At 40.8% G+C, this 26,867-nt stretch overlaps 1 protein-coding gene across 2 annotated transcripts in view; it reads right to left on the minus strand.

Moving 5' to 3' along the window:
- The window catches only part of LOC141131890 (integumentary mucin B.1-like), a 118,643-nt gene that overhangs the window by 14,177 nt on the left and 77,599 nt on the right, over positions 1-26,867 (minus strand). For both annotated transcript variants that reach the window (XM_073619680.1, XM_073619679.1), the window contains 6 exons: positions 18,799-18,819; positions 16,965-16,996; positions 15,293-15,461; positions 6,684-6,721; positions 6,036-6,143; positions 5,227-5,266 (listed from right to left, as the gene is read on the minus strand). In XM_073619680.1, the coding sequence (XP_073475781.1) occupies positions 5,227-5,266; positions 6,036-6,143; positions 6,684-6,721; positions 15,293-15,461; positions 16,965-16,996; positions 18,799-18,819 (408 nt within the window). The remainder of the gene's footprint in view (positions 1-5,226; positions 5,267-6,035; positions 6,144-6,683; positions 6,722-15,292; positions 15,462-16,964; positions 16,997-18,798; positions 18,820-26,867) is intronic.

Consider the following 26,867-nt stretch of genomic DNA (forward strand, 5'->3'; position numbering starts at 1 on the left):
CCATAAAACCCTGTGCAGATATAAAAGTAAAACACGCAATTTACCACGAATTACATTGAAACGGTAATGACACAGATGCTCGTGGTGCGGCTTATGAATCAAGTTTTCAGGCTGCGTCTCCAGGCTGCCTGGCCTACACAGACAGGCCATCAAGCGAAACAAGCAAAATGTTTGAGAGTTGAAGATTTTGAAGGACTGGAGGTAGTCTCCATCTGAACAGACACGTGTGTGTAAGCAAAGCAATTAGTGTTGCCAACCAATCAGATTGAAATTTACTGGCACAGTCAAGTTTTTACTGCCTTGTCCAAAGTTACAAAATTACACTTTTAAGTGCAAATTTGAGTATTTAGGCTACAAACAAGTACAGTATGCAATTAGCAGTGTGATTAAAGGTAGATATTAAGGAAAAAAAACATATTCCTTATTTTATTTTTGATAAAGTAATTAGGTAGCTCAGGGGCAGGACACACATGCACACATGAAATTGACTCTCACAGTGATGGGGCCTAACACAGCAGCAATAGAAGACTCTGCCCAGCCTCAATCACCAACTTTGCCAGCTGCCTCACAATCCAGAGGTGGACTGACAGCTCATGGGGCCCCCAAGTTTAAAGATGGCTGACATGTGGTAGCCATCTTTATGATGCAACATTAATATGGCAAGCCCAAGCAGAGGGGTGCCGAGCTTGGCGACATGCAGAGTGGTAGGAGACTTAAAGGAGTTTTAAAGGAAGAAGGTTTTTTATCTTAATGCATTCTATGCTTTAAGACAAAAAACCTTCTGTGTGTAGCAGCATCCCCAGCACCCCCTAATTACTTACCTGAGACCCATTTCTCTCCAGCGAAATCCACAAGTCCATTTGTTTTCTTTTTCGTTTTTTTTAAAGACGAGACTTTACAATCACTTTAAAGAGGATGACCCAATAAAGGTAATAGGAGCCTTTCATGAGCAGTGGCACCTTAACAGCATTATGGGGTTCTTGGCAAAGCAATACACTGGAACCTCTACCAGGGAGATGGTGACCTGTGGCACTTGTAACATGCCTCAGCACACAGTGAATTCTTTTACACATTTTTTTTTTTCAATTTTAAACTTTTTAAAAATGTTTAAATTAATTTTAATTTAATAATTGTTTTAATTTTTTTCACAACGCTGTTGGGGGGGGGCTGGGTTGGTGAGATATCAGGGCTCTAGACCCAAAGGGCCTGGTAATAGACTGGGGGCATCCCATGCCGTTTTTTTCAATGACTTTTATCTGTGTTCCCGGGACCCGACAATTCATTATAGCTGCAAGTACTTTTAAATGACTTTTTTCCTTTAGAAATGTCATTTTGTGCAGGGACTGTTCTTAACATGGGAAAATGCGCCACTTCACAAGCATACTATAGACACCCCCCAGGTATGAAATTTAAAGGAATATTTCACTATTATTGTTTCACTTTAGGCATTATTAAAATCACTGCTCCCGAAAATGGCCATTTTTAAAACTTTTTTTTGCATTGATACATGTCCCCTGAGACAGGACCCAGGTCCCCAAACACTTTTTATGACAATACCATACATATAAGCCTTTAAAATTAGCACTTTTGATTTCTCCCATAGACTTTTAAAGGGTGTTCCGCGGCTTTCGAATTTGCCGCGAACACCTCAAATTGTTCGCTACTTGGCGAACAGGTGAACACCCGATATTCAAGTCGAACTTACGTTCGACTCGAACATCGGGCTCATCCCTATTATCAAGGATTACCTTAATCACATTATACCAAAGTTAGCTGAAGACATCTGGATTTCAAGGAATAACCGTTCCACCTTTTGTTATCCTTTCTTCATCTGCTAGTTTCTTTGGTACTTTATTTAAGAAGCCAGACAATTTGAATATAATAGTTTTAATATTGTTCTTTTCATGTTTTGAAATTCTTAATGGCCTATGGGTTGAGGAGACAGAAGGGAGTGAGCCTGACATAGGAAATACAGTGCCAGTTCTCTACCCTTCTGCTGACCTGTTCACATAGGTCTTTGTGATTGGGTTAATATCTTATTGAGCTTGAATCATACTGTGTTTATCTGTTTTCACTTAGAGTTGAAAGAGCTTTAAAGCACTATATTGCCTTTTTCATAAATATAGCCACAGTGTTCAAATAAGTGTGTCTTTTTCATATTGCAGTGTTGAAATATACTTATTTCTGTGTTCTCACTAATACAATAAACAGTAAACAAACTGTTTTGTTAATATTGTGTGAGTCTCTCATTATTAGTACAGTTGGTAAGATGACTGCACCCAGAGTATCAGAGGTGATGGAGGATTTGCAGAGTCGAGGCAACCAGTGGGGTACAGAGTCTATTAGCAGCCCTCATGGGGGTACCACTACACAGTGAATTGTATGTGCAGGAGATGAGTGTGAAGGGTATAACAGTGAACTGTATGTGTAGGGGAGGAGTGTGGAGGGTATGACAGTGAACTGTATGTACAGGAGAGGAGTGTGGAGGGTATGAAAGTGGACTTTATGTACAGGAGAGGAGCATGGAGGGTATGACAGTGGCAGAATGGGGAGGGTTTTTTTTAGAAAATAAGGGAAGGAAGGTGACCATTGAATGATGTCCCTCAGCTAGGGGTTAGGAAGCAGTTCCGAGTGATGTCCATCAGCTGGATGTATGAAGTGGCCTGGGGGGGGGCGATGAAAGCAGAAGGAAGTTGGGGGCTGAGAAGTGGTCAAATAGTGATGTCACTAATAAAAAAAACTATAAATAACTAACCAAAAAACTAAAAAAAAACTAAAATAAACTATTGCGCTCATCTACTAATATATAACAAAAAATCATACAATAGTATTACTAAATGAAAACAACCTCCAGTTATAAGATGTAAATATGTATCTTTACAAGCCAGCCCCTAGCACTCTGTATGTCCAGATGATGTGAAGTTAATTTATGACCATGCATTTAACCCTGTGTTATCCAAGCTTTGAGTCTGTACAATCAAAAGTGTAAACTCACCACATTAACACAAGGTTAAATAAATGGCCATAAATTACTTCAAATTCACATATAGTTATGTGTAGCAGCAGACTCCCCCCCCCCCCCCCAAACACACACACACACTCGCTGTCTCTTACAATTCTCCTTTTCAACGTAACCCTTCACTGCAATACCTGCAAAACAAATCCTCCTGAAATTTTGGTAGCTTTCCACCCAAGGAGACTTTCCTCAGGAAAAACTCAGCTCACCTCCTCCCTGCCTGTAGTATGAGCAGCAGCCAAGGGGGGGTGGGGGGGATTGACAGAAAGGAGCTTCAGAGATCCCAATACATACACTGCAGCACAGCAGTGCCGCTGACTGCCAGAAATGAACAGCATGGTGTCCCTGCTCTGTTGCTGGCTGCATATGGCACCCGTAACAAGCAGCACAGCAGGGACACCATGGAGTTGATTTTCAACAGGATGCTCTGGGGGGGGTTTGAACACCCCTGGCCCTCCCCCCTATCTACATCCCTGCTCAAAGTAAAAGTGAATGGACGTAGCGGCACAGAGTTCTGCTTATTAACATACAACAGGGAAACCAAGTCACCAAGAGCTCTTTGTCACTTTGCTAGGACAGACAGTGTAAAACCTAATTTTTGGAGTCTTCAGAAAAAAAGCAAGTAAAATGTAAAAAAATATTTTTAGATATTTTTTTAAATTATGTTATGGGAATGGAAGCATTCAACAAATATAACAGATGTTATCTCAATTTGGCTGAAAATTAAATTAAACTCAACACTACACTCTGGCTTTTAAATTAAGTGGATTTCAACATTGTAATCTGTATCTTATAAGAGAATTAATCTTTTAAAATGTAATCCATTAGAGTATTTTTTGAGTAAATGTATCTAATGTACATCAAAAGAAAATATATTGGAAAGGAATAACATTCATGGGAATGTTCACTAAGATTTCAACAAAAATTTTGAGAAAATACTTCACATAAGAGATTAGACTGAGTATAAAAAAATCAAAATCAATATTTGATTGGTCTGCTTAAAGTGAATTTCCACTTGTATAGCCAAATTGGGATAACACCTATTTTGTATTTGTCGCATATTCCTAGCATTACAAAAAAACAACAATTAAACATTGCAGTTTACCATTACCTTTACAGTTTATCATTACTCTATTAAGCAATCAAACAATCTGCGATTAATTAGTAGATCATTATATGAAACTCTTTGTAAATACATAATACGGTTCAGTCTTGGAACAAAATGATCAACAGGTGTATCAATGTTCCCACACCGCAAAGAATATGTCAGTCATGAACCCTTTACAGTTGATATAGGGTTAATTTATATAGGATCTACTAATTAATCGATTCCAGATTGTTTGATTGTTTAATAGATTATTTATGAGCTATATATTCTACCATGTATGTGGTCATTTGTAGGCATGAGGTTTTGAAGAAGGGCGTTATCTGTACTAGCCCGAAACTGTTAACCGCAACTGCCTTAAATTTTTTATGTTATTCATATTTCTTTATTAAAACATTTTTATGCTATATATATATATATATCTATATATATTAGATATATATAGATATATATATATATATATATATAGATATATATATAGATATATATATATATATATATCTATATATATATCTATATATATATATATATAGATATATATATATATATATAGATATATATATATATATATATATATATATATATATATATATATATATAGATAGATAGATAGATATAGATATACATATATACATATATATATAGATAGATAGATAGATAGATATAGATATAGATGTATATCTATATCTATATCTATCTATCTATCTATCTATCTATATATATATATATATATATATATATATATATATATATATATATATATATATATATATAATTTTTATCATATTTGACTGCAAAATGAAAATACACTTTCAGGCAAACTACTGTAAATAGTAATATAAATGTCTTATTGCATTCCTCTCTATGTGCATTAGAATCACACTGAAGTTATTTAATGAGCAGCTAAAAGACTAGTGGAGCTTAAAGCTATATGGTATGTGCAGGGAATGCAAGATGCTGATACCATGTCAAATTCAGGTATCCGCACTGCTTTCATTTAACAATATAAATTTTAAGATATAATAATGGTTAGAAAGCTGCATCGACAGACTTCTGACACAACAAGCTTCTGACACATAAATTGTGCCATGATAACATCACTTACATTTATAGCAGCATCCATCTGCATCATAAGTTCTCCTTTCCTATAAAGACAAATGGTTATACGGTATAGTTAGGAATCAAACATTTAAATAAATAAAAAAGCAACGTAACGAAACACAAAAAGTAATTGTATCTCTAAACCACAAAGTGCATCATTACCGATATGAACAGTCCACCTGGATTGGATAGTTTGTCTGTCTATTTAATTTATTTGTATGGCAAATTGTATTATACTGGAGTAATCTAGAAGATCTGGATCATGGAAAATTTCTTCTGAAATGTACATTGATATCCAAAAATGCTAACTAATTTCAATGATTTTGTAAATGAATTCTATTTTATTTAGTTGGAATGTAATGTAATGTAACTTAGGTATGTTAATGTAAAAAAAACGGAGCAGATTCACGTAGCTGCATTATGAGTTCACACACAGGAGGAGGTGTAGGAAGACCACCATGAACACAAATGATGGCTTTGACACTTTTTCCTTCAAACTACAATATGGGTACAAACAGTAAGAACTAAATATGATGCAGTCTCTCATAGTTCCACAGAACAAATCAGATGGATAGTGGGTCTTTTGCCTACTTCTTTAAAAGGGATCTACCTGAAGGGGTAATATAACTGTCCCTAAGCACAGAAGGGTTGCCATTCTCACAAACAGCTATGTTGTCAACCTTTGTATCTGACTTTAACTCAGAAAGAACATTATAAGGGTTATGTAGTGTCTCGCTCATGTACAAGACCCCACTACTTGCTTTGTCCTTTATTATTTGATTGTAATTTGATTTGATAAAATGCGCATATTACCGGTGTGCACGCTTGTGGAGGACATCTTTTGGCTTCTGCAGTCAAGCCAGCTTCACTGCAAGTGTAAACCAGACACTGATCATTCGGGTCTCTAAAGGATTCATTTATCTAGAATAATAACAGAAAAGTACCTTTCAATTGCATAACTAACACCAAGCTATAAAATGCAATCTAATACATAAAATGAAAGTACATAAGTAGAGTAAATATCTCAGAATTAGTGTATGAAAAATTACTTTAACTCCACAACCACAATGTAACATCTGTTTATTCTTTATTAAAGTGGTTATAAAGCCTAAACATTTTTTACTTTAATGCATTCCTTACATTAAGGTAAAAATTATTTAGGTAGTAGTATCCCCCCTTTTACTTACCTGAGCCCAGGGCTGCTCCTGTCTGCAGCTCTTCTCTCCCCTCAAGCTGTTTGTGTCAATAGACAGCAGACTAGCCAGAGGGGAGGGGCCAGGAGCACCAGCAGGGGACCTGAGAAGAGGAGGTTTGGGCCATTCTGTCCAATTCCATTGCACAAAGCAGGTAAGCATAAACCGCTATTTATTTTTTTATTACATTTACAACCGCTTTAAGAATACTATACACCTTACTTAAATCCTTATTTTTTTTTAAATAAAGCTACTTTATTGACTTTACCTGATAGTATGTTCCATTGTGTTTGCAAGTCAGTGGTGCTGTAAGAAAAGAAGAAAAAATCCTTGCAATTTATAGTGAATCATGATACATGACCCGTATCCATAAAATAATGCAGGCAAATACTGTATGTTAAAAAAAAAACAGAAAAAATACGGAGCTGATTATCACAGAAAAAAATGTGATCCACATTTCCATTTAGTGGTCATAATGCAGTATTTCACTATTCACATTATTTTATTTAAAAAAAAATTATAAACAACATCAGAATATAGCCTAGGAACTTTCAATTTTGCCCCATTCAAAGAGAATGAATTCACTTGCAGCTTTGATGGACAAACAGCTATGCATTTTGTTTTTATATAAATGCTCTGCTTAGTGTTCTGTGACCCTACTCTCTGTAGCAAACTTCCATCCATGTGTGCAATATTTTTAACCACTTCAGCCCCGGAAGGATTTACCCCCTTCCTGACCAGAGCACTTTTTACAATTTGGCACTGCGTCGCTTTAACTGCTAATTGCGCGGTCATGCAATGCTGTAACCAAACGAAATTTGCGTCCTTTTCTTCCCACAAATAGAGCTTTCTTTTGATGGTATTTGATCACCTCTGCCGTTTTTATTTTTTGCGCTATACACGGAAAAAGACCGAAAATTTTGAAAAAAAATGATATTTTCTACTTTTTGTTCTAAAAAAAATCCAATAAACTCAATTTTAGTCATACATTTAGGCCAAAATGTATTTGGCCACATGTCTTTGGTAAAAAAAATGTCAATAAGTGTATATTTATTGGTTTGCGCAAAAGTTATAGCGCCTACAATCTAGGGTACATTTTCTGGAATTTACACAGCCTTTAATTTATGACTGCCTATGTCGTTTCTTGAGGTGCTAAAATGGCAGGGCAGTACAAAACCCCCCCAAATGACCCCATTTTGGAAAGTAGACACCCCAAGGAAATTGCTGAGAGGCATGTTGAGCCCATTGAATATTCATTTTTTTTGTCCCAAGTGATTGAATAATGACGAAAAAAAAAAAAAATTACAAAAAGTTGTCACTAAATGATATATTGCTCACACAGGCCATGGGCATATGTGGAATTGCACCCCAAAATACATTTAGCTGCTTCTCCTGAGTATGGGGATACCACATGTGTGGGACTTTTTGGGAGCCTAGCCGCATACGGGGCCCCGAAAACCAATCACTGCCTTCAGGATTTCTAAGGGCGTACATTTTTGATTTTACTCCTCACTACCTATCACAGTTTTGAAGGCCATAAAATGCCCAGATGGCACAAACCCCCCCCAAATGACCCCATTTTGGAAAGTAGACACCCCAAGCTATTTGCTGAGAGGCATGTTGAGTCCATGGAATATTTTATATTTTGACACAAGTTGCGGGAAAGTGACAATTTATTTATTTATTTATTTATTTTTTTTTTTTTTGCACAAAGTTGTCACTAAATGATATATTGCTCACACAGGTCATGGACATATGTGGAATTGCACCCCAAAATACATTCTGCTGCTTCTCCTGAGTATGGGGATACCACATATGTGGGACTTTTTAGGAGCCTAGCCGCGTACGGGACCCCGAAAACCAATCACCGCCTTCAGGATTTCTAAGGGTGTACATTTTTGATTTCACTCTTCACTGCCTATCACAGTTTCGGAGGTCATGGAATGCCCAGGTGGCACAAACCCCCCCCAAATGACCCCATTTTGGAAAGTAGACACCCCAAGCTATTTGCTGAGAGGCATGGTGAGTATTTTGTAGCTCTCATTTGTTTTTGAAAATGAAGAAAGACAAAAAAAAAATTTTTTTTTCTTTTTTTAATTTTCAAAACTTTGTGACAAAAAGTGAGGTCTGCAAAATACTCACTATACCGCTCAGCAAATAGCTTTGGGTGTCTACTTTCCAAAATGGGGTCATTTGGGGGGGTTTGTGCCACCTGGGCATTCCATGGCCTCCGAGACTGTGATAGGCAGTGAAGAGTGAAATCAAAAATTTACGCCCTTAGAAAGCCTAAAGGCGGTGCTTGGTTTCAGGGGTCCCATACGCGGCTAGGCTCCCAAAAAGTCTCACACATGTGGTATCCCCGTACTCAGGAGAAGCAACAGAATGTATTTTGGGGTGTAATTTCACATATTCCCATGGCATGTTTGAGCAATATATAATTTAGTGACAACTTTGTGCAAAAAAAAAAAAAAAAAATTTGTCTCTTTCCGGCAACTTGTGTCACAATATAAAATATTCCATGGACTCGACATGCCTCTCAGCAAATAGCTTGGGGTGTCTACTTTCCAAAATGGGGTCATTTGGGGGGGGGTTTGAACAGTCCTGGCATTTTATGCACAACATTTAGAAGCTTATGTCACACATCACCCACTCTTCTAACCACTTGAAGACAAAGCCCTTTCTGACACTTTTTGATTACATGAAAAAATTATTTTTTTTTGCAAGAAAATTACTTTGAACCCCCACACATTATATATTTTTTTAAAGCAAATGCCCTACAGATTAAAATGGTGGGTGTTTAATTTTTTTTTTTCACACAGTATTTGCGCAGCGATTTTTCAAACGCATTTTTTGGGGAAAAAACACACTTTTTTACATTTTAATGCACAAAAACACACTATATTGCCCAAATGTTTGATGAAATAAAAAAGATGATCTTAGGCCGAGTACATGGATACCAAACATGACATGCTTTACAATTGCGCACAAACGTGCAGTGGCAACAAAATAAATACATTTTTAAAAGCCTATAAAAGCCTTTACAGGTTACCACTTTAGATTTACAGAGGAGGTCTACTGCTAAAATTACTGCCCTCGATCTGACCGTCGCGGTGATACCTCACATGCATGGTGCAATTGCTGTTTACATTTGACGCCAGACCGACGCTTGTGTTCGCCTTAGCGCGAGAGCAGGGGGGACAGGGGTGCTTTTTTTTTTTTTCTTTATTTTTTTTGCTTTTTTATCTTATTTTAAAACTGTTCCTTTCATTTTTTTTTTTTAATCATTTTTACTGTTATCTCAGGGAATGTAAATATCCCCTATGATAGCAATAGGTAGTGACAGGTACTCTTTTTTGAAAAAATTGGGGTCTATTAGACCCTAGATTTCTCCTCTGCCCTCAAAGCATCTGACCACACCAAGATCGGTGTGATAAAATGCTTCCCCAATTTCCCAATGGCGCTATTTACATCCGGCGAAATCTAAGTCATAAAATGCTCGTAGCTTCCGGTTTCTTAGGCCATAGAGATGTTTGGAGCCACTCTGGTCTCTGATCAGCTCTATGGTCAGCTGGCTGAATCACCGGCTGCATTCTCAGGTTCCCTGTTGAGACAGGAGAGCCAGAGAAAAACACGGAAGACGATGGGGGGGGGCATTCTCTCCCACTGCTTGTAAAAGCAGTCTAGAGGCTAATTAGCCGCTAGGATTGCTTTTACATGAAAGCCGACCGCTGGCTGAAAAGAATGATACCAAGATGATACCTAAACCTGCAAGCATCATTCTGGTATAACCACTCAAAGTCGTGAATGCTGTACCTGAAGACAAAAAAATGGTTAACAATAAAGCACAGTAAACGGTAAAGTATAAAAAATTGCATACCTGAAAAGCAAACATGATAAAACATAATAACAATAAAACATTGCAGAATAGAATACAGTAAAAAAGAGCAGAACAATAGAGAGAATAGAGAGAGAGAGAATAGAGAGAGAACAATAAAACGACAACTATTATTTTTTATTTTATATTTTTGTTTGTGCTTTTTTTTTTTTTTTTTACACTTTTTTTGTAACTGTAACTTTTATAACTGTAACCGGTTCCAGGTTCGGGTCTCTCAAAATGCAATGGCATCTTGGGAGACCCTGTGAAAGTGTGTCCTAGTTTGTGCAATGCTGTACCCTACGCTAATACTCAGCTAGTGAATGGTAGCGTTCAAAACATTCACCAATGCAAAGACCAGGATTGTCAGGACAGGAGGGACAATAATAGCGGGTGTCACGCCTATATCCGCGCTTGCTGCAGACACAACATCTTTTTTGGGGGGGTTCGCTGGGTAGGGGTACTCGGGAGGACATAAAGAAAATGCCTCTCATGCAGCCGACTGCATTTGGTTGGGGATGTGAATGGGGGAAGTACGGGCGCTGCAGAAGTGGTGGGTTCCCAATTAGGATTGGCGAATGCAGCAGGAAGGGCATTATGGGCACGACGGGCCTGTGTTTGTCTTTTTGGTGACAGCGGGACACTATTTGTGCTTGCCACCTCACCAGCTTGAACTGCACTTATGGGACTCGCCACGTCACCAAGTGTTACTGCAGTGCTGGTTTGACTACGACCGGGGTGTACTAGGCCGCTGGCGCTTGCCAGTTCACCAAAACGCTACCAAAAAAACTGTTAACGATCGCAGGGATCAGGCATGACTCTGCGAATGCTGCAGTTATGCATTTAGTGTTTTGTAAGTGACAGTGATCGATCGATACTGCACTTGGGTGGGCTGGGCTGGGCCGGGCGGAGGGGCAAAACGCAGGTGCTAGCAGGTATCTGGGCTGATCCCACTAACACTGCGTTTTTGGGAACCCTAAACTGTTGGGGACGCCAGTATAGATCTGATCGGATCAGATCAGATATTGATCCGTTCAGATACTATACCACTAAGGGAGGTGTACGATACATGCGTGGGTGTTAGCGCTACTGGCACTAACCTGACGCTGCCTGGGGCTGGTGCTTGCCAGTTCACCAAAACACTACCAAAAAAACTGTTAGCGATCGCAGGGATCAGGCCTGACTCTGCGAACGCTGCAGTTATGCGTTTAGTGTTTTGTAAGTGACAGTGATCGATCGATACTGCACTTGGGTGGGCTGGGCTGGGCCGGGCGGAGGGGCAAAACGCAGGTGCTAGCAGGTATCTGGGCTGATCCCGCTAACACTGCGTTTTTGGGAATCCTAAACTGCTGGGGACGCTAGTATAGATCTGATCGGATCAGATATTGATCCGTTCAGATACTATACCACTAAGGGAGGTGTACGGTGCGTGGGTGTTAGCGCTACTGGCACTAACCTGACGCTGCCTGGGGCTGGTGCTTGCCATTTCACCAAAACGCTACCAAAAAAACTGTTAGCGATCGCAGGGATCAGGCCTGACTCTGCGAACGCTGCAGTTATGCGTTTAGTGTTTTGTAAGTGACAGTGATCGATCGATACTGCACTTGGGTGGGCTGGGCCGAGCCGGGCGGAGGGGCAAAACGCAGGTGCTAGCAGGTATCTGGGCTGATCCCGCTAACACTGTGTTTTTGGGAACCCTAAACTGCTGGGGACGCTAGTATAGATCTGATCGGATCAGATATTGATCCGTACAGATACTATACCACTAAGGGAGGCGTATGCTGCGTGCGTGGGTGTTAGCAGTACTGGCGCTAATCTGACGCTGCCTGGGGCGACGCATATCACCGCCGGGCAATCAGGGGGCTAAATCTTTATTCGGTAATAAACGGCGGGTGCCCTGACACTACAAAAAATAAACAAACTAACCAGCGTCACCCGTAACGGTTATACAGTGATCAGTGGTGAAAGGGTTAACTAGGGGGCAATCAAGGGGTTAAAACATTTATTAGGTAGTATATGGGGGTCCCTGTCGCTATAAAACGCTGACGGCGAACCTAAATATTTACCTCACTAACTAGCGTCACCAGCGACACTAATACAGCGATCAGAAAAATGATCGCTTAGCGACACTGGTGACGGGGGGTGATCAAGGGGTTAAAACTTTATTAGGGGGGGTTAGGGGGGTATCCTAGACCTAAAGGGGGCCTAACACTCACTGCCCTAACACTGTAACTGTCACAAACTGACACCAATACAGTAATCAGAAAAAAAAAAACCTGCTTGGTGTCAGTTTGTGACAGGGGGGGGGGTGATTGGGGGGGGGATCGGGGGCGATCGGGGGGGGGGGGGTCGGGGTGTTTTGTGTGCCTGGCATGTTCTACTGTGTGTGTGTGTGTGTTGTGCACTCACATTGCAGTCTTCTCTCCTCGGCCCGGAACGGAAAATACCGAGCCGAGGAGAGATGACATCATTTCCTCTGCCTCTGTGTACAATACAGAGGCAGGGAAATGATCCCATTGGCTGGGAGCGATCGCGAGGGGGGGGCCACGAATGGATGGCCTCCCCCTCACCACCGATCGCCGGGGGAGATTTGCCGACCGCCGCAGGCACCGGGGGGGGGGTCCGATCGGACCCCCCACCCGCGGGCAGGCAAGGACGTACCTGTAAGTCCTTTTGCCTGCCCGTGCCGCTCTGTCGACGTATATAGTCGTGCGGCGGTCGGCAAGTGGTTAAGGAAGAAGTTTGTCAGTGCAGGACATTTTTCCTATTTTCTTGTTATTGCTGTAAATGGTCCTTGCTTTACAACTTTCCGTAATGTACAACAGTACAGGATTGGTCTGGCTGTTTAATCCCCAGGGCTGCTGTTAGAAATCACGGGGGCCGGTACAGCCTACCTGACAGGGCCCCCCTGAAAATATAAAATTATATTTTTACTAAAATGCCACACTATGCTATGCTTTGCAGCCATGGCAAAAATTTAACAAGACCCATTCACGTAAATAGTGCTGTTCTGCAAGTGCCCCGCAACTTTGTGCAAAGCACACTGTTGTGGTGCATTAGCTTGGAGTTAAAGCAGGTGGTGAGGTGGCACATTGCCTCCCTCAGCTGGAGGGAGAAAGCCGGCATTGCTGCAGGGGGATCCACAAGAGTCACAATGCAGTACAGCCAGCCCTCCTGCTTGGCAGGTATCCGAGCCCTCCTTTTGAACTGATGGATTCCGGGCCCAGGAGGGTGAGCTGTACTGCCTTATCAGCAGTCCTGCTGATCTCCTGGAAAAGTCAAAGAAAGTCTTTAGGTACAGAAGGCTGGTATCCCCTCTTTTCTAATTACTGTGCAGCCACGTGCAAGGTCAGTCAGCTTCTGTACTCTAGACGCCTGTGTTCTGGATCCTTAGGAGGTATTCTGTAAATGTTCCAGGAGGATAGAAAAGAGGTCCCCCGGCCAAGCAGTAGCTGGGACGCCACAAAAGGTGCTCGTAGTTCCAGGCAGATTTCCCAGAGATGCCACAGCCCTCATGCTGAGTCTTGCTCCCCCAGAAACAAGAGACCTCTGTTCTGGGTTCCAGCTTATTTATACCCCCTCAGCCCCCCGTTGTTCACCTGTCACATTGACCAGGGATTGGCTGGGGAGATAGTAACATGCAGGGTGGGGTCATGATTGTTCCACTTACTATGTCCTAGGGTCTCCTGGGAGACAAGGGGAAGTAATTGAGCCCATACCAACAGAGCCCAGAGCATACCTAACTAATAAACTTAAGCTCTCCCTACCTACACAGAGGCTAAAAACTAAGTGTCAACAACCGTAGCTACATGGGGCACTGCATGTTATTGCATATTGTTTGTATTGTCTGCACTACATTATTTGTATCACCTACATTATGCAGTGCTACACCTTAAAGTGGTTGTAAACCTATAATAAGGCTTACCTGTAGGATACTGTGAATATCTCCTAAACTCCTAACACTTTTGGAGATATTCAGAGTGCATGCAGCCGATGACATCTTCAGCGCATGTGCTCTGTGGGTCCGGCTTACAGTGCCGGACCCTCTAGAGCCCTTTAGAGCCTGTGCCAGAAACGGTGGCTCCTGCACGCATGCATGGGAGTGACGTCATTGCGGCCCCGGCCACTCACAGCGCCGGAGCCTGTGAACCCAGAAGAAATACTGGGAGAAGATGTCGCCTCAGCAGTGAGCGGGTGCCACTGGAAGGGCTTCATTCTAAAGTAAGTATTTCATAATGTGCTAGTATGCAATGCATACTAGCACATTATATGGTTGTCTTACAGGTTTTAAATTGGCTAACATTCAGACTTTTTATTGGGAGCAACTGATGCTTTTATCTGATGATTTGCTCTGATAGAAAACAAAAGGGATGAAACGCATGTTGACCTTGTCTTTGTGTATATCTGATTATTATGAAATTGTTTATAGTACCCCTGCAGTTCAGTGGTATGATTCAGAAATGACGTGTAGTTGCAAAATTACTGAATCACTAAAATGCTTCCTGTATTTCATATAGAACTGGTTTGAGGGACTTAATTGATACTCAAACACAAGCTAGTAAAATGAGTTTTGTCTGTGTCAGTAGGTGAGATTTCTCATTATTGTCCATCCTGATTAGAAGCAAGGGAACTCTACCAACAGACAGCAGTAAAAATCTAACAGATGTTCTAAACACTTCTCTGCTATATCCGTAACAAAATATAGCATTTGGGCTAGATTATTCTTTACCCTCATAGGTGAGAATTCAAATATCTTTTAAGATCCTATGTTTGCCTAACATCTCTCACCAATGCCAGAGAAAGCCTTGATGGATTTCCCATTTACATTTTGTTATGGAGAATAAAGTAACAGACGTTAGATTCCCCATAGTGTAAAAAAAAAGTGAGCCATTTATGGGAACAGAATTCAGAAGTACAGAAGAATATACATTTTCAAGGGTTAAGAGAAGCTTGTGCATGAATGGATTCAACTTGCAATTTGCATTAACTACAATGGCACTTACCACAGTATCCACAGCATGATTTTCCAGACTGATTTGATGGATCTCCAAATACTTTGACTTCATTTGCACCACAGACTACTTCTTCACATGGATAGGATCCACATTCCATCTGTCCAGTGTTTCCATTACAAGTGCACATAATGCAACCTGTTCCCCAGGAATCTCCATGCTGTTTATACAACAAACATTTAAAGTAGTTGTAAAGTCAGAAGGTCCTTAATTCTTATGCATTAAAAGCCTTCTGTGTGCAGTAACCCCCCTCAGCCCCCCTAATACTTACCAGAGCCCATCTCGATCCAGCGAAGTTGCAGAAATGTCTCGCTGCCCGGGACTCCACTCCTCTTAGGCTGAGACGGCAATACAGTGCCATTGGCTCCTGCTGCTGTCAATCAAAGCCAGTGAGCCAATGAGGAGAGAGAGGGGATGGGGCCGGGCCACTGCTCAGTGTCTGAATGGACACACAGAGCTAAGCTGCTTGCTGTGGGGGTACTCAACAGGAGGGAAGGGCCAGGAGCACCGAAAAGTGACCTGAGACGGGGAGAATCTGAACTTTTCTGTGCAAAATCACTGCACACAGCAGGCAAGTATGACATGTTTGTTATTTTTAACAAAAAAAAACCTGAGACTTTGGTATCACTTTAAGAAATGTGTCTGGCATTTAACCGGTTCCCGAGTGGTACACGCTGATGTACGTCGGCAGAATGGCACGGCTGGGCAAATGGGCGTACCGTACGTCCCTTTAAATTTGGCGCTGTGCCATTGCGTGCGCCCCCCGGCCTGGAGCTCCGTGAGTCAGATTGCAGGTCCCACGGACTCGATCGCTGCAGGGATACCTGTGATCGCCTCACGGAGAGGAAGAATGGGGAGATGCTAATGTAAACAAGCATCTCCCCGTTCTGCCTAGTGACAGTGTCACTGATCTCTGCTCCCTGTGATTGGGAGCAGAGATCAGTGACGTGTCACACGTAGCCACGGCCCCCCACAGTTAGGAACACTCCCCAGGACATACTTAACCCTTACACTGCCCCCTAGTGGTTAACCCCTTCACTGCCAGTGTCATTTACACAGGAATTAGTGCATTTGTATAGCACTGATTGCTGTATAAATGACAATGGTCCCAAAAATGTGTCAAAAATGTCCAATGTGTCCGCCATAATGTTACAGTCATGATAAAAATCGCTGATCTCCGCCATTACTAGTGGAAAAAAATGTATCAATAACAATGCCATAAAACTATCCCCTATTTTGTAGACGCTATACCTTTTGCACAAATCAATCAAACGCTTATTGCTATTTTTTTTACTAAAATATGTAAAAAAATACGTATCAGCCTAAACTGAGGAAAAAAATTTTTTTTTAATATTTTTTGAGGATATTTATTATAGCAAAAAGTAAAAAAAATGCGTTTTTTAAAAAATTGTCGCTATTTTTTTGTTTATAGTGCAAAAAATAAAAACCGCAGAGGTGATCAAATACCACCAAAGGAAAGCTCTATTTGTGGGAAAAAAAGGACGTCAATTTTGTTTGGGAGCCACGTCGCACGACCGCGCAATTGTCAGTTAAAGCGACGCAGTGCCGAATCGCAAAAAACGCACTGGTCAGGAAGGGGGTAAATTCTTCCGGGGCTGAAGTGGTCAAAATTTCTTTCTTATATATATATTATAGGACTTACCCCGAGATGCTCTCCTGAAGGCCCACAGCAGCCTAGAAATTAAATTAGAAAATTAAAACCCAGAAAACCCAAATAAGAATAGGATGCTGCTGGAGTGTTGATAGACCTTGATCACACAGTTATGCCAAAAAACAAAACAAAAACAAAAAAAACCACCATACTAATATAATAGTACAACACTTTGACGGGTGTAACAAGTACAAAAAAGGTGCCTATTTTAGACACATATAATATTTGGTATAACAAATATGGATTATCTATGACTGGGACTTTTCAGGTGCCACAATGATTTACAATTGTCATAAATTCTTTATAGTTAAAATATCTATTTATTTATACAGATTTATTAAAAAAAAAAAAAAACATGACCCCAAAATAGTACAAAACACAGGATAGACTAATGCCCTGTACACATGGTCGGACATTGATCAGACATTCAACAACAAAATCCGTGGATTTTTTCCGACGGATGTTGGCTCAAACTTGTCTTGCATACACACGGTCACACAAAGTTGTCGGAAAATCTGATCGTTCTGAACGCGGTGACGTAAAACACGTACGTTGGGACTATAAACGGGGCAGTAGCCAATAGCTTTTGTCTCTTAATTTATTCTGAGCATGCGTGGCACTTTGTGCGTCGGATTTGTGTACATACGATGGGAATTTCCGACAACGGATTTTGTTGTCGGAAAATTTTATAGCAAGCTCTCAAACTTTGTGTGTCGGAAATTCCTATGGAAAATGTATGATGGAGCCTACACACGGTCGGAATTTCCGACAACAAGGTCCCATCACACATTTTCCATTGGAAAATCCTATCGTGTGTACAGAGCATTAAAGTTTTAATGGAAAATCATCACTGACAAGGCCAATACTGCTTAAAACTCTCAAAACCCCACTATTACTCTTTACTGTATAGATACATTGAAGTGGGTAAGTTACATTAGAATCAATGACGTGGTGGGGGGGGGGGGGTGTGCTGGATTGATTTAACATTTAATCTGCTTCATCAGAAGTTGCTGTAAGCTTGTGTAATTTTGAGTACTTTGTGACTATAGCGATGTGGTGCATGTCCAGACACAGAAAAAAAAAACATATAGAAATATATTTGGTAGCTTACTATATTTTTATATATCTATATTTTTTCTGAGCAGCATCATCAATTTTTGTATATGATTTAATTTAGGTAAGGCTGAACTCCGGGCACAAACACAAGACTGATCACTTTTCACAAAAGTAAAGCGGAACAATTATTTATAACAGGAAACTACTGCACAGTTAAGGCTAATCAGCTGATGAGGCAAAGTGAATCAGTTGTTTCATGCTCTATTACTGCACAAACCCAAAAGAAATGCACCATGGACACCAAGATTTAAACAAGAATGCTGTACATATAGCTCTAGTATTAAGGCCTGGTTCACACCCATGCAGGTTGCAGTTTGTATATTCCAGGTGCATTTTGCGTTTTTCAATACACATTTTTGATCCATTAAAGCCTATGGAACCAAAAACCAGAAAAAAGTCCCTGGCCCTTTCCATAAATTGCACAGATGTGAACGTGACCTGTAGGAAACCATGTGAAATGAACTGTAGTGTGTTTCTGCAAAACTGAAAATGCACTAAAAAATTCCTGGATTTTAACTTTAAAGTTGCCCACTCAAGCTTCAGTATGCTTACTTCTATTATCTGACCCTCAAGAGAAACATCTGTCAACAAGTATTTGGATTTTTTTGTGGGGGTTCTATAAAAGTCTGTGTTGCATGATAGATTCTCCAGTGCACTAGTGTCATATTTCAAATTATAATTTAAGAGTATATTCATTTGAAACACTTACCTTTTTTTGGTGGTTTTGTGGCTATTATGGGGAGAAATGGAAAAAAAGGGAAAGGAAGAAAGTCAATGTAACAAACACAAATGGAACCTGCCCTCTATACACATACACTACACACAAATATACACACACACACTACTGTACAATAGTTTAGGGAAAAAATACAATGCATTCATTGCATACAATGAATGTTTTTTTATATAAATTAAAAACCCAGAAAGTGCATGCATAAACAGGAACAATTAGAATATACAAAATAAATGCAGCGCTAGCAAAATTAGTGATCAATTAAACAAGTGATGAGAAAACTAAAGCAGAGTCCCATTGAAATTAAACAAGTGATGAAAAAACTAAAGCAGAGTCCCATTGGAATTCAAGTCTCTTTTTTTAAATGATGAACACCCATCCATATAGGTAAAGGTGATATTTTGCAGTGGAGAAAAACGTGAAAAGATCCTTCATATAAAGTGAAAAAGAGGGGGGAAGGTTGGGACTTTGAATGAGGTGCGCATGATGCAGCCCAATCACACTCACAGAGGTGCAAACATATGTATGTTTATTAAGGACCAATGATCAACATGGCATAAAAACGCATTGCATACATTAAACATAAAAAAATAGCATATAGAAAATCTATGTATATACAATCATAGGACATGGGTAGGTACAATTATGCATCTTAATCCCACAAGCAATTTTGCTCCACTGTGTCGTGCCTGCGTGACGCTGAGGGGGAGCTGATGTTCAATGCTGGGGCTGCATCTCACTCCCTGCTTCATGAGAATGGCACTGATACAACCTATGCAACCCTGATCCTCTCCCATCTATGTGGCTTCAGACACCACATGTATCTTTCAAGGTAATCTTCCAGGTGCTTTTTTCAATCACCTTGGTGATATCTGCAGCTTATATCATCTCATTTTTTGTTACTTGTATCATCATAGATACATTTTATATATTTCCTACATTATAGAAGTCCCCTCCACTGCAGTGTGTTGGTGTGTGTGGTCTAGTGTTCCTCGTTGAGGTCCCCCTCTCAGCTCCCGGAACAGGCTCCATGGCTCACCCCTGGCTTTGTTTTGTCGCACGGTCCCAGTTTTGGCTATCATGTGAGTAACTTTTTTGGCATGGCCCATTATGCCCAAATTTCCCCCTTTTCTGCTGATCTTGTTAGACCCTGAAACTATATTGCTTTTCATACATTTTTTATAGAATTTAGATGCATCTGGCTCCTGAAGAGTGGATTGAAGTCCATGAAACGCAGCGTCGGGCCTACCTTTGATGCATCAAACACACATTGACCAATTTTCAGATGGTTTTTTTACTTCACATGACTTTTATCTTGCTTGGGGGATTAAGATGCATAATTGTACCTACCCATGTCCTATGATTGTATATACATAGATTTATTGTCTATATGCGATTTTTTTATGTTTAATGTATGCAATGCGTTTTTATGCCATGTTGATCATTGGTCCTTAATAAACATACATATGTTTGCACCTCTGTGAGTGTGATTGGGCTGCATCATGCGCACCTCATTCAAAGTCCCAACCTTCCCTCTCTTTTTCATGATATTAAGGATGGGGGCGCAAACTTTCCCTTGCTTCCCATTTAAAGTCCTAAGTTCGCTTTTCCCCCCCATTGCTTCATATAAAGTGCATCCAACTCCACACCTGCTTACCAGATCGCCGTGACCACTAATCAGTGATCTCACCAAGCTCAGGGATAAAATAGGTCTCCCCAAGACCTTTTAAAAGGTCTGGAACTGCAGCTGGGACCAATGATACACAAAAAACATAAAAAGAAATACTCCCATAGCGTAATACTGAATCGGTTGTTTAACTGATCACTAATTTTACTAGCGCTACATTTATTTTGTATATTCTACTTGTTCGAAGTTTTTGTATTAGACTTTAAAAGGCTGGCATGTGTATATTTTCTACTCGCATATTACAAATATCAATTTACTTTCACAAATTTTCGAGCGCTACGTTGGCCCTTGGTCTTCCTTTTTTTATAAACAGAAACAAAATTAATCAAAATCAATATTTGGTCCACTCTTTGCCTTTAAAACAACATAAAATCTTCTCTGTATACTAGCACTGTGGGTAGGTTGTTTTAGACAACTAGAACTAACCACCGCTCTTCTGTGGATTTAGACTATCGCAGTTGCTTCTGTCTCTTCTATAATCACAGACACTTAATGATGATGAGATCAGGGCTCTGTGGGGGCCATAGAATCTCTTCCAAAACACCTTGTTCTTTATAGTCCAGGTGAATTTATCTACAGATAGGAGATTTTTTTAAAACCACAATGCACTCCATTGCCTTTGAATTCTGGCCAACAGGCTGACAATGGCCAGTGAGGGCTTTTTTCTGTTTTTTTTTGGGGGGGGGGGATAAAACTGCCCATCACTATCAAAGGGGGGTGGCACAGTGCAGTCATAGTGTCAGTGTACTGTGTATTGGATGCTGCTGTAGGAAAATGATAGGGAAGGCTGACAGATTGCATAGAAAGTTATTTTATTTTGTAGTAGTCCGTGGTCACTTTTAGCTGCTGTGCTATCTGTAGCTTTTCTTGGGTTTCTCTTAAAAAAAAAAAAAAGACTTATTTTGGGAAGACGGACATATTTTAAGATTTCCATTTACTTTGGGGGTACATTTTTTTATTTTAACTTCTTTATAAAGGTACAGCGGTACTCTCATAAATTTGAGTACCTACCCTACAGTCAAAAAAAAAACACAGTGTAATCATCTATTGTCAAATAAGGACGCTTGTATGAAAATAAATTATTTAGCCACAATAGACCGCACTTTGCATAATAATAGTATATGGGGTACCTGCCTTTCAGCAGAGGCATTGCACATTAAAATTGCCCTGCTGCTACTGTATTGTCTGTGGTAGTAGTAGTAAATCACCTGCCTATGATCTTTATCGCTAGTATATTTCGGCCACTTCTAACTCATTAAAAATGTTGCTGAAACTATCTGTACAAATCCCACTGCACCATAACACCACAAACAGCTTCACCCCCCAAGCATGTTATTTGCCTTTGAAGCTTTGAGGTCTCATGAAAAGGTCCTCTCCACTCTGTATGTTATTATTTTTTTTTAATAACATGTTACATGTTTTCTATAGCAGTGTCCAGCACTCACTGCATTTTTGACAAAGCTTTGCCTGTTGGTCCAAAAAATGGCGAGAATTTACTAAGCTTTGCCAACCATAGACTTCAGTTTATATTTATTTATTTATTTATTTATTAAAATGCTTAACCTATGCAGTCTTACCCGAAGGCCTTGATGCACAAAAACAAAAGGACATTGACATTAAAAGACCTTTAAAAAAAAAACCAACAAAAAAAACCAACAAGCCAACGTAGCAAGATACAGAATAAAAGCCAGAGACTCTGTCCATCACACCCCAATTAAAAATTAGGTGACTCCGAAAGCTTGTACAAAAAGTACGGTTTTCAATTTCTTTTGAAATTTCAAAAAATCATTCTCAAGTCTCAGTTTCAGAGGCAAGGAGTTCCAAAATTCAGCTCCTTGTACTTCACTCGTTCTCCTATGTTTTCTTTTTAAATTTTGGAATCTTCAGTATGGCCAAGTTCACCGATATCAAGGATCGGGTAGGCACATACTTGACAAATTTTTCTCTCAGATACTCTGGGCCACATCCATGCAGTGCCTTATGGACAAGACATCCGGTTTTAAACAGAACCCGTTCTTTCATGGGCAGCCAATGCAGGGCTCTAAGGGATGGAGTGATGTGGCCACAGGGACCAACACCTGTCAGTAACCTTGCTGTGGCATTCTGAATCAACTGGAGCTTGTAGATGGTACAAGCAGGCAAACCCAAATACAGGGCATTACAGTAGCCTAATCGACTGCTGATAATGGCATTGACCATGGTGATCTTGTCAGAGTCTGCGATATAGCGAAAAGTCGACCTCAGGAGTCTCAGGTAGAAGTGACATGAACTCACCACCTGATTTACCTGAGGGCGCAGGTTCACCCTAGAGTCAAAGATGACACCCAGGTCCCTGACCTGAGTGACCGGAATCGGAAAAGGTTTGAAAGATTCTGGCCATGACGGAAACAAGTTGGAATACACACCTGGTTACCGAAGATGATACATTCAGTTTTGGTGCCATTTAGCTTTAGATAATTGGCACCCATCCATGATTGGATTTCCCCCAGACAAGAGGCCAGCATGACCAGATCCCCCCCTTTCTTGGATAATTTGAAGTAGATCTGGGTGTCATCAGCATAGACATGGAACGGAGATTGTGATGACGAATGATGTACAGCAGCAGCCTCACATAGATGTTAAAAAGGATCGGAGATAAAGCCGATCCTTGTGGGACCCCGCAAGACAGGGGACTATCGGAGGAATAAAAATGATTCCAACTTTACCCTTTGAACCCTGTCTAGCAGGAACGAGGCTACCCATGCTAGAGCTATACCATCCATTCCTGCCACCATCTTCAACCTATCCACAATTATAGAGTGGTCGATGGTATCAAAAGCTGCCGACAGATCCAGAAGTACCAAGTCTAAATTCTTCATTCTCATCCAAGGCCCAGAGCAAATCGTCCAGGGCTTTTTCCAAACCTCTCCCAGGACGAAATCCTGACTGGAAGTCATCAAAAATTTTATTAGACTCCAGGTGAGGTTGAAGTTGCCATAACGCAGCTCGCTCCATGATTTTTGCCAAAAACGGCAGGGTGGAGATAGGGCAATTGTTGCTCAACACGGTGCGCTCCACGTTAGCTTTCTTTAGCAGGGGTATAACCATCACCTGCTTCAGAATACATGTAATAACACCGGTCGCAAAAGACATGCTGACAATGTCTGCAATGAAAGGCGCCAGGGCATCTGAGGAGTCCTTCACCAACTGCGCAATGCAGGGATCAAGTGATGAGGACGAGGCTCTGAGAGATTTGAGGATGATTTTAATACCTTCTGGAGTCATTGAATAAAATACCGAGAAGCGGGTCCCTACATACGGTGGGCATGTTTCTTCCACCTCCACAAATGAAATGTTTTTTCTGATAATTTCTACTTTGTCTGTAAAATAACAGGATAAAATTTTGCACAATTCAACAGAGTTTTTCTCTTCAGATTGACCACATGTGGGATTAAGCAATCACCTGGCCACACTGAAGAGCTCTGCCGATGAGTTAGACGCATTTTTATTTTGCTTGTAAAAATTTTTTTTTGGGCATTTCTGATGCCTTCCTTATAATTTTTTTAATTAACCATATAATTTTTTGATGATTAATTTGGGGATTTTCTCCATGCTGTTTCAGCAGCCCTACATTGCCATTTTAATTCTCTTGTTTCCTGAGAGAACCAGACCTAGTTTTTCTCAGGTTCCCTTATTATAGAAGTTGGAAATCAAGGGTTTTTATAAAAGCAGCGTTGAAAAAATCAACCGACTCAGATTTAAAAAAACTAGATTATCTATATTTTTCACAAATTGTCTGCCAAAATCATCTGCACTTTGTATATATTCGGTATCATTTTTACAGAGATGTTTCTATTAGGAAAATAGGGCATTAATTAATCCTTCCACTAACCTAAGTATTTTTTTTTTATTTTCAAACTTGTCTGTGCTGCTTTCAGCTGCTTCTAGAGCATTATTAAAAAAATTTAGGCATGTAGGCTCAGAAACTATGGATAAACCAAATTTCTGTAGTTTGTCAGCTACCCTCTGTGAGATCTGACCAGTTGTATTCAACGTCTTTAGCTGATTAGATGAATAAACAATCATGATTAAAAAACTGCCCTCAGAATAGGTTACCTATAATAAAATACTAAGGTGCCCGCCTGCACCACCACATCCTGCCATGGAGGGGCACAGACGGGCTTCCCTCTGGCACGCCTCTGGTGCACCGCCTGCGCCCCGCCTGCACTTGCTGCGCTCCGCGCAGCGGTGTCAGGAGGATATAGCGGCCAAACTCCGCCCAAAGAAGAGTTAAACTGAGTCAGTTGAGTGCGGCTTCCTGCTGGATTGCACTTGTCCAGGAGGGACTCTGAAAGCTCTGAGGTAAGTGCAAAGGTATTGTTGATGTAGATATCAAAAGAGCACAAGGGGATCCTGCAACTGTAAACTGTCCTGTGCTGGTGCGATTTCCTTTAGGTAGTCAAACGTCCTTCTAGCTCCGCGCAGCGGCGTCAGGAGGATATAGCGGTCAGACTCCGCCCAAAGAAGAGTTAAATTGAGTCAGCTGAGTGCGGCTTCCTGCTGGATTGCACTTGTCCAGGAGGGACTCTGAAAGCTCTGAGGTAAGCGCAAAGGTATTGTTGATGTAGATAGCAAAACAGCACAAGGGGATCCTGCAACTGTAAACTGTCCTGTGCAAGTGCGATTTACTTTAGGTAGTCAAATGTCCTTCTAGCTCCACACAGCAGCGTCAAGAGGATATAGCGGGATTCACTGCTAAGTTTAAATTGAGCATGGACAGTTTTGCACTTTCATATCCATGAAAACTACTTCTGACAAGACTACTTTAGACTGTAGATGGGTGTCTCAGGGTCCCACTGGTTTCTCCCAGGGCTGAGCTGATCGTGGCACTGGATATCTTCTGAATGCAAAGAGAAGTCTGCATTACAAGGTTTCTTTGGCCAAGCACTACCTTTTCAGTCTTCAGTAATGCCTGTTTCTTTGCCCTTCTGTAGAATAACATGGACAGCACATCTTCCTTAAGATTCCTGCTAGGAGAGATCTAGTTGGTACAGTAATGCTGCGTACACACGAGCGGAATGTCCGAAAGGAAAAAGTCTGACGGAAGCTTTTCATCGTCTATTCCGATCATGTGTATGCCTCATCGGACTTTTTTTTTCGAAAATTCTGACGGACCTAGAAATAGAACATGTTCTAAATATTTTAGATGGAACCAATTCCTATCGGGAAAACCGATCCTCTGTATGCTGTTCTGAAGGAACAAAAACGACGCATGCTCTGAAGCAAGTACGAGACGGAAGCTATTGGCTACCGTCCTTTTTCTAGTCCCGTCGTAAGTGCTGTATGTCACCTCGTTCTGGACAGTCGGACTTTGGTTGGACTTTGGTTTGACCATGTGTAGGCAAGATCGCTTGAATGGAATTCCGTCGGAGTTCCGTTGGAGAAACCTTCAGAGTTTATTTCGACGACAAACGTGTGTACAGGGCATAAGACTACCCTGTGTCATATTTCTGTGCTCGGTTTTGCCTCTGTTCAAGATTTTTTCATTAAACTTCAGCAACCTCAACTTTTTACTAGAGCATGGCATTTCTTTACACAGTTTTATTCTTCGCATGTAGCTGATTCTGTTTGATTTCAGACTTATTTATACCAGCCTGCTTGGTGAGCGGTAGTGCCTTGCATTTTTACAACAAAAAGCACTGTTTACCTTTTTATAACTATATTGAAGTGTCACAACCTTCACATACTGTACATTCACATCAGTAACCACCCCCAAGGAGCAATCTAATGACACTACTCCGCATCCATACATACAAATAATTAGCCTACCAGAATGTCTTTGGAGTGTAGGAGCATAATTATGCAAGCACAGGGAGAGCATGCAGATTCAATACAAGTAGTGTCCAACTGGCGTTCAAACAGAAAACTCTAGGGCTGCAAGGCAGCAGCACGAACCACAAAGCCACTGTGCAGCTACTTGGTATAATTGTTTAAAGGGTTAGTCCACCTATCAAAAAAAACTTTCTATGCAGATAAGGGGTATCTGTAGATAAAAACAAGCTCTGCAGTTTTGACCAGAGTTTAATAACTTTTATAACGTGTTACTGGATTTGGTGCGGGGATAAATTGGATGCTTTCAGCTTCCATCATGCTCTTGCTGGGTGTCCAATGTGTCCCTGTGCCTTTAAGGAGGAATGCTTTTCCACAGCTATTCCTCCTAGAGACCTTGGAAGTGTGCTAGAACCCCTGAATAGGGCTGGAAGACTAAAAAGCTCTGGATGAGTTGGGTGTTACTGAAGTGGGGATGGGGGTCCTGGAGAGGGCTCTGTAGAGGGTTGGAGGAACTGTTGGAAACCACATCTCTAGAGGAGCTGGGGGT

This window comes from Aquarana catesbeiana, linkage group LG03 (genome assembly GCF_042186555.1).
Source record: "Aquarana catesbeiana isolate 2022-GZ linkage group LG03, ASM4218655v1, whole genome shotgun sequence".
Lineage (NCBI taxonomy): Eukaryota > Metazoa > Chordata > Amphibia > Anura > Ranidae > Aquarana > Aquarana catesbeiana.